At 36.6% G+C, this 9,727-nt stretch overlaps 1 protein-coding gene across 1 annotated transcript in view; it reads left to right on the plus strand.

The window, feature by feature from the left end:
• Positions 1-8,691, plus strand: part of SYCP1 (synaptonemal complex protein 1) — a 120,993-nt gene extending 112,302 nt beyond the window's left edge. Inside the window, exon 32 of the mRNA XM_017946085.2 lies at positions 8,581-8,691. Within this exon, the coding sequence (XP_017801574.1) occupies positions 8,581-8,637 (57 nt within the window). The 3' untranslated portion in view covers positions 8,638-8,691. The remainder of the gene's footprint in view (positions 1-8,580) is intronic.
• The last annotated feature ends 1,036 nt before the right edge of the window (positions 8,692-9,727 follow it).

Here is a 9,727-nt window from a genome sequence, read left to right on the forward strand (position 1 = left end):
ATTTATACAACATTTATTAAGCAAATATTTATTGATGTTTACTAAGAGTCAAACAGTTCTAGATACTGGGGATGTAATAGTGAACAAAACAGAAAAATAACTTGTGTTTTCCTAGAGCTTACATTCTAGTGAGGGAAATAGACAATTAAAAACATAAAAAAAACACATTATATTAGTTAATGATAACTGCTAAGAAGAAAAATAAAACAGGGAAGAGTATTAAGGAGTATAAAGAAGGCTACGTTTTAGGTATGATATCCCTTACTGAAGTGAATTTCGAATGAAGATATGATTAAAACAGCAGCTGAATCTGGGGCTACCTAAGGGAATAACATTTCTCACAGAAGGAATAGGAAGTACAAAGGCCCAGAGGTGGGAGTGTGCCTAGCATATCTGGGAAGCAGCAAAGAGCCCAGTATTGGGAAGGATAGTGAGCAAAAGGAAGAGTAGAAGGAAGAGAGGGCCTAATAGTTAATGGGATGAGGACTTTGAGTGGGCAGATTATGTAGCACTTTAGGCCACTGTAAGAACTTTGGCTTCTCTGAATATGATGTGACATTAGTAGATGATTTTGAGCAAAGAAGAACCATGATCTGACTTATGTTTTAACAGTATCTTTGTGGCTGCTATATTGAGAACAGATTGAAAAGGGGACATAAATAAACAGGAGATTATTTTAGTAATGCCTGTGAAAGATGATAATGGCTTAAACAGCAGCAAGAGCAGCAGAGGAGTAAAGTAATTAACTTTTGGATATATTTTGAAGATATAGGTAGAATATGAAAGAAAGAGAATGGGCAATATTTTTGGCCTGAACAGTGTAGTTTTGCAAATGTTAGGCTTGAAATACCTGTTAGACATCCAAACAGAGATGGTAAGTAGGCTTAGAGACAAGTCCAGACTAGTGATATAAATTTGGGAGTCAACATTATATTTAAAGCTATCACACTGGATGAGAACATTAACAGTCATGGGAGTGAGTGTACCTAGGAAAGAGAACAGGTCAGAGAGATGAGAAGGGGCCGTCAAAGGACTGGCCAGAGTGGTAGTAAAAAAAGTAGGCTATGGTTTCTTGGAAGCCAAGCAAGAAAGTATTTCAAAGAAGAGGGAGTGATAAATTGTGTTAAATGCTAACCAGAGGTGAAGTAAAATTGATTAATGTGTTATTAATATGAAGGTCATTGGTAATCTTAATGTCAGTTTTAGTTAGAGTGGAGCTTGATTGGAAGGATTTAAAGGAAAAAGAGGGAGAGTAAGCAGAGACAGCTATTTCTATCAGGTGTAACAAACTCAAGAAGTTGTACTTCACATGAAGATGATAAATAGGGAAGTTACTGGAAAGTGAAGTGGATTAACAGAAGGTTTTTTTGTTAAGACATAAGAATTAATAGCATATCCAAATAATTAGAGGAAGATTCAGAATGGGGAAAATGATGGTGTGGGAGAGAAAGGGAAACTTTTTGTAGAATGTCTTATAACAGGAAAGAGGGGTGGAATTTAGTGGATAATTGAAACTGTTGGGCCTTCGGTAGGAGAATAGAAAATTCTGCCATAGCAATAGGAAAAAAGGAAGAGTATATGGCACAAGATGATGGTAAGTGTATGGGAGCTTGTAGAAGTTTTGGTTCCATAATTTCAGTTTTCTCCGTGAAGCTGGAATTAAGATCATGCACTGAGAATGAGGATAGGGAAGACAGTGTTGGAGGTTGTGGAGAGAAAAGTAAGTATGAAAGACTCAGAGTAGGAAAGTGAACGGGTTTTATGAAAACAATGAATACATGAATAAAAATGGTTTTAGAGTTATCTGTAAATAACTATAGTGAAGTAAAATTTGAATCCTCTTATGGTGTGGATTATGTTTGTAGGAAAGGTTAACCAAGAAAAAATGGAAATGCAATAACTTTACAGAAATTATTTTGTTCCTCCTTTAATTTGTGTGACTACAACTATACTCTGTTAACTGGCAATGGTCTTGGAATTTCTAGCTTTTGATCTCTTAATTGAAACTTTATAAGTCTCCTGAGCAAGCATTTTTGGAGAATTATTGGTCTTGAATTTGAAGCTATATATTTTCAAATATTATAAATAATATAAATATATTTTCAAATTAAAATAACTAATATATTAATCTATACCTTTAGTGTATTTTTGATTTAAATATTTACAATGGGACTAGTCTATTAAGCTATATATTTTCAAATATTTAGAATAAGACTAGCTGCTCTGGCTAACTATTCATTTACTTCTAACTTACCTAAAGTCCAACATAATGTTTCTGTTTAGTGAGAACCATTTCTCTAGGCAGTAATTCAGGAACCCCGGCTCCTTTCAACTTCTAATTCTGCCATCTTCAGAAGCTGGCTTCCAGGTTTATGCTAAAAGGGAAACACCATGGAGGATCCATGTGGGAAGTTTCTAATGACCTAGGCATGAAAGAGATATATAGCACTTCTACCCACATTTCACTTTCTAGGACCAAGTCAATACGGCCACACCTAACTTCAGGGGAGACTGTGACCCATGTTGCAGTTATCTCTCAGGAGATTTGGGAAAAGGGTAAACAACTAGCCAGTCTGCCACAATTAGTTCACAGTCTTTAAATTTTCAAATATTGTTCTTTCTTGCTTTTAGTTAAAACAAGATGAGTTAGTTAAGGCTCCTAAGTTTTGGAAGATTGCTCTTCCTTGAACATGGTGGGTATGTTCCTGCTTTATAACCCCTCTCCTTCCTCCAGCATTTATTTCCCTTATATCTTCTAACATACTGTATACCTTATTTGGTATGTTTATTATTCATTGTCTCTCCTCACAAGAATGTAAAGGAAATTTCGTTTCCTTTGCTTATTGATGTGTTCCAAGTGGCTAGAATCGTGCCTGGCCCATAGTAGGTACTCAATATTTGTTGAATAAGTAAAATATTAATACATATTTAAGAAAAACATACATATACCATATTAGTGATTCTTACAATAAGTAAAATCTTACAACCTAAATGTTGAGTGTCTGATTTAAAAATAAGATTAAATATTGGAAACTAGAATGATCATGAAATTTTCTAAAAGCATATTGTTATAGTATACTATATTTGACTCTTCTTTGCACTCTGGAGAGTTCAGTTTTGATAATAAAGTGCCCCCCAAAAATTTATAACTAATGTTATTGTTTTTACTTTTAAACTACTCCTTTAAAAACCACTAGTCTTAATGAAAAATTGGCAAATTCGTAATTTGATTATTTAATTATGAAAATTTTGTAAGTTAATTACAAGATTATTAACTAATGCCTTTTTAAACTTTGAATGCATTTTGGAGGTTATTACAGGAAAAAGGTTTTGAAAAAGCCTATTTTTAAGTTGGTAGGAAACTCTTCCTACCTTTTAGCCACGCTTTGTGGGATTGACTTAATCTGATGGATGTAGGATCAATCAGATGTGTTTAGGAGTAGGCGTATGGGATACACACTATTCTCTATCTCTCTCTTGAGTGTGGAGCTTCCTACAGGAATCACATGATCTTCTCTATGCTGCAAGTTTTATAGGGCAGGTGAAAGAGTGGTCCTGTTTTGAGGGGATAAGTTTAATAAAATAAAAATTCAGAAGAATATTTGCAAGTTCCAGTATTTTGATGAATAGGCTGGACACTTTGAGAAGGAAATAGAGTGGCATTCAGAGGAATTAACATACCAATATTGATACTCTGATATGGCTTTGGTGGCACTAATCTGGAAAATAGCCACATAGGAATTTTCACTTGTTAGGTCATTATAGCTTATGGTAGCCTTTTCTTTACATGAGTTACTGTTTTTACAGAAACAGGTTGCAAGTTCTGGATCTTAAGTGAATAGTGCATAAGCTTTATCTGAAGCAAAAATGAACATTTAATATGTCTGCAGGCCATAAACTTTAGAAGATGCACGGCCTGAAGGGGCCTCAGCCAAATTATTGGCTATTAAAAAACAAATATTAGCCACACTAGACTGGGTAAAGAGGTGAGACTCAGTCAGAGATAATACTCTGTGTATATTTTGATGATGGAACCAAAAAGATTTCTGGAGATAAGGATTAAATGAGGGAAAGAGAAGGTACGAGATTTGGTTTTGAAGTACGGTTTTGGGCATATGTAATATTTGAGATATTTTAGATACCCAAGTGGAGATATTGAGTAGACCATTGGATAAATGAATCTAGAATTCTCCAGAAGGGTATTTAGTAATCATTGACATATAGGTTCTATAACTGAATGCACTGTTTTTACAGTACTGTAAAAAGAACATATAGGTTCTATTACTGAATGCATTCTTTTTACAGTAATAAATGTTAGTTATAGAAGAGAAAGGAATTAGTACCAAGCCTTGAGGTAAAGGAATATTTGAAAGTGAAGCAATAAAGGAAGAACCACAAAGAAGCTAAGAAGGAGGGACTGCTGGAGGAGGGAAAAAGCGAGTGTAAAGGATGATGGAAGCCTAAAGAACAAAGTGATTCCAGAAGAAGGGAATATTCCCCTGTGTGAAATCCTGCTGAGCATGAAAGCAGAAAATAAATAATTGGACCTATGGCTATCTGTATGATATAATCTCTGCTCTCAATGACTCACAGTCAAGGAGCAAATTTTAAATGTGAACAAATGAATCAATTATAATTAATTTGACAGTACACACACATAAGAGCTACAGAGAAGTGAATGTTAATTTCATGACATAAATGCAGGCATCAGAGAAGGACTTCTGGGTTTTGGACATAAATGGGAATGCTAGAGGTGTATAAGAAGGACAAGAGAAAACCAAGACATAAGAAATCACACTATAAAGGATGAAGAGAAGAATAGTTAGGAGAACAAAGTCATGGTCTCTTCATGTAGGATTTTATGTGTTATATTGCAAAGCTTGGATTTTCTGGTGTGGGAAATGGAATAGAGTATATGCAAAGAAAAGCAGACTTTATTATTTAAATATGGTATTAAAATGTTTTTATTTCAATAAGCTTTGGGGAACAGGTGGTATTTGGTTACATGGATAAGTTATTTAGTGGTGATTTCTAAGATTTTGGTGCACCCATCACCTCAGCAGTGTACACTGTATCCAATGAGTAGTCTTTTCTCCCTCACCCTCTCCTGTCCTTCCCCCACGAGTCCCCAAAATCCATTGTATCATTCTTATGCCTTTGTGTCATCATAGCTTAGCTCCCACTTGTTAGTGGGAATATACCATGTTTGGTTTTTCATTCCTGAGTTACATCACTTAGAATAATGGTCTCCAATTCCACCCAGGTTCTGCAAATGCCATTATTTTGTTCCTTTTTATGGCTGAATAGTATCCATGGGGCTGGTTCCATGTTTTTGCGATTGTAAATTGTGCTATAAACATGCATGTGCAAGTGTCTTTTTCCTATAATGACTTGTTTTCCTCTGGGTAGGTACCTGGTAGTGGGATTGCTGGATCAAATGGTAGATCTACTTTTAGTTCTTTAAAGAATCTCCACACTGTTTTCCATAGTGATTGTACTAGTTTACGTTCCCACCAGCAGTGTAAAAGTGTCCCTTTTTCACCATATTCATGCCAATATCTATTATTTTTTGATTGTTTTATTATGGTCATTCTTGTAGGAGTGAGGCTGTATCACATTGTGGTTTTGATTTGCATTTCTTTGATAATTAGTAACGTTGACCATTTTTTTCACGTTTGTTGGCCATTTGTATATCTTTTTTTGAGAATTGGCTATTCATGTCCTTAGCCCACTTGTTGATGAGGTTGGCTTTTTTTTTCTGGCTGATTTGTAGATTCTGGATATTAGCCCTTTGTCAGATGCACAGTTTGCAAGTATTTTCTCCCACTCTGTGGGTTGTCTGTTTACTCTGCTGATTATTTCTTTTGCTGTGCAGAAGCTTTCTAGTTCAATTAAGTCCCATCTATTTCCCTTTGTTTGTGTTGCATTTGCTTTTGGGTTCTTCTTCATGAACTCTCTGCCTAAGCTAATGTTTAGAAGGGTTTTTCTGATGTTATCTTCTAGACTTATTATGGTTTCAGGTCTTTGATCCATCTTGAGTTGATTTTTGCATAATGTGAGATATGAGAATTCAGTTTCATTCTTCTACATGTGACTTGCCAATTATCTCAGAATCATCTGTTGAATAGGGTGTCTTTCCCCACTCTATGTTTTTATTTACTTTGTCAGTGATCAGTTGGGTGTAAGTATTGGGTTTATTTCTGGGTTCCCTATTCTGTTCCATGGTTCTATGTGCCTATTTTTATTACCAGTTGCATGCTCTTTTCATTACTATAACCTTGTAGTATAGTTTGAAGTCGGGTAATGTGATGCCTCCAGATTTGTTCTTTTTGCTCAGTGTTGCTTAGGCTATGCGGGCTCTTTTTTGCAGTCTACATATTTAATGCAATTCCTATCAAAATACCACCATGACTCTTCACAGAACTAGAAAAGACAATCTTAAAATTCACATGGAACAAAAAATATAGTATTTTTTAATTTAAATTTTACAAAAGGTTATAAAGTATAAGGTCTCCTAACTCTGTCATCCATCCCCCAACTTGAGGAAAATACTTTTCTTTTGGAAGACAACTAAGGGTAATTGAAACTGGATAAAGCAATTGCAGCTATTGAAATAGTCCAGGTAAAAGATAGTGTAACCAAAATGCAGGTAAGTTGCTTGCCGCATGCAGAGTCCAAATAAAAAATAGGAGGTCTGAAACAGATGTCTTGCCCTACTGCTTCACTTTGGAAGTAGAAATCAGGCACTTTCATAAGGTAAGGGAGGAAATGAGCAAGGGCAAGGGTCCCCCTGCTAGCTCAGTACCTTATCTATCCGGCAGTTGAACTGGCGCCGTCCTGGGAAGAAGTAAGTTGTAAAAGTGGCCAAGTGGACATGCTTTTGACATGCCCTCCTGAGGTGACCTCCTGGAGGTGAGAATTCCATAGTGGGGTGCAAGGGGCATGCTTTGGTCTGCAAATTGACTGTCAACTCTCAAGGAGAGATCCATCTAAGAGCAAACACATGAACTTCCCCTGTAGGGAATGTCTGGTGAGTGGGAGATGAAAGGTTATATTTGTGTTTCTAAAGGGCTAAGTAGGAAGTAGGGAACAGGGGAAATGAGAAGAGAGGGAAAAAAATTAAACCACCTCTTAGGAAAATGGGGGTACTCGATTACAATGGGAAAATTTCTTAGGCTGAAAGCTTAAGTTCCAAACTTTTGGATTAGATCTAATACCTGTCCTGAGAAAAATATTCATAACTTTATCACTCTAACAGTAATAAAATGTCTTCTACTTCATGTAAATTTAAATTAATGATGTCAAAGAGCAAGTTGCTTTGGTTGATATAAAGGTTAGAAATAAATTATTGATAATTTAGGTAACCTGAATTCAGTATAATTAATACTCCACAGGCTATTGTAGTACATCAGGAACTTTAATCAGAGACAGGTCAACCATGGGTTAGAAATACAAAATGACAAACAAGAGACAGATAAGACAACATTATTTAAGTTACAAAATCAGAGTTTAGAGATGAAGGGAACCAAAAGGATCAAGGATCATTTAATTTCAAAAGATCAGTCATTTGAGTCCTATAAAAGCAGTAAAAATGAAAAGGAAAGGATAGTTTTAAAAAATGACTCTAAATTTCAGTATGCATATACATAATTTACACTAATGCATAAATATGAGCATATAAAATCTTAGTACCCTCCTTTTTTTTCTTTTGTTTTCTCCCTCAACCTCTCTCTTCCCCACTCCACACACTTGAGTCCCCCTCTGCTAACTTCTCGTCTCTTAGCTAACCCTCGACAAGAATCTAATGTGTAAACTTTCTTATTTTTCTCCATGACAGAAAGACATAGTTATAATCTATTTAGTAGTTTGTTATATTTTGACACATATATACATATACATAGGGTTTTCTGGTTATGGTTAAATTACAAACATGGGATAATATGTACACTTTTCAGAGTCTTGCTTTACTCACTGTCATGGAAATCTCTCTAAAACCTGGTAAATCTCTCTAAACGTGGTATGGTTGCAGTTTATTCTTTTTAGTGGCTGTATAATATTTCATGGGTATATAATAATTCACTATTTCTCTGTTAAAAGGTGTGGTAGAGACCTTGATCACTTATATCTAATCTTCTCTTCTCCCAGGCACATGAGAAGATTATACTTCCCTCCCTCCTTGGTGATGCTATGTTTTAGCAAATGAATTTTAGGTAGAAGTGATGTGTGTTAATTACTTCTGTGGTGTGAGACCCTCTATCACACTCTTCTTCTGTTGCAGCAATTTGTGGTATTATAGATGACAAAGTCTCTGTCATCCTCAGTTCCTGAAGTGAAAATTGCATAGAACAAAGTTCCCCCATTAACCCATTGTGGTTATGTAGTAATGAATTTGATTCACCATATGAAACTGAAAATTCAACAGGGGCAGTGAAATAGGAGGACTGGTGCTCCAGAAGTTCTCTAGCTACAAATTGGTCCTGTGTGCTCTCCTCATCCTCAGAAACCTTTCCTATCCTGGAAGGACCTGCAATGTCAGTAGAACCCGTATTACCAGATTGATGTCTTTCTTTTTTTTTTCAGGTTGGTGTCTTAAAGTGGCCATTATTATTACCTACTTGCTTCTCCCAGGTTCTTTAAAAATTGAAGTACAGAGCCCAGCACTGTCCGAGCCACTCCAGAGACTGAGGTGGGAGGATCATTTGAGCCCAAGAGTTTGAGACCATCCTGGGTAACATAATGGAAACTTCATCTCTAAAAAAACACAAAAGGAATATTGGCATACCTGGAGAATTGGTTCCAGGACCCTCTGTTCCCTGCTGATATACCAAAAATCCATGCCTCACAATTCACCCTGCAAAACCTGTGTATACAAGTTTCAGTATATGTGATTGTTAAAGAATTCATGGGATACAGAAACCTACGAATTATGTATTTTCTCTCTCCTCTCCTCTCCTCTCCTCTCCTCTCCTCTCCTCTCCTTTCCTTTCCTTTCCTTCTCACTCTGTCACCTAGGCTGGAGTGCAGTCATGCAGTTTCAGCTCACTGCAATCTCCGCCTCCTGGGTTCAAGTGATTCTCCTGCCTCAGCCTCTGGAGTAGCTGGGATTACAAGCATGTGCCACCATGCCCTGCTAATTTTTGTATTTCTACTAGAGACGGGGTTTCACCATGTTGGCCGGGCTGGTCTTGAACCCTTGACTTCAAGTGATCCGCCCACCTCAGTCTCCCAAAGTTTTAGGATTACAGGCGTGAGCCACTGCGCCTGGCTGAATTATGTATTTTCAATCCATGTTTGGTTGGAAAAATATCTGCCTATACATGGACCCATATAGTTCAAACCTGTGTTGTCAAAGATCAACTGTAGATTGCAGGCTGTAGTTCCCATGAATTAACACATGAGGGTAAGTATACATATGTAACAAACCTGCACGTTATGCACATGTACCCTAGAACTTAAAGTATAATAATAAAAACAACAACAACAAAAAAAAACACATGAGGGCTACCACAGGAAGGCTCTGGCCAGTGATAGGTAGCTACAGCATATGACATGCCAGATGGGCATGATGGGCCAAGAAAGTAGATGGGTCCAAGGATGACAGGTTCACTTGGTGTGTCATGTGTCTTGAGATTCAAGTTTGGGTCTCAAGATCCAAAAAAAGTTATGAATGTGGCATGGTATCACCCTTCAGATACCCTGTGGCAGGGAGAAGTCAGTAATGAGATTT

Source organism: Papio anubis, chromosome 1, assembly GCF_008728515.1.
Source record: "Papio anubis isolate 15944 chromosome 1, Panubis1.0, whole genome shotgun sequence".
Classification (NCBI taxonomy): Eukaryota; Metazoa; Chordata; class Mammalia; order Primates; family Cercopithecidae; genus Papio; species Papio anubis.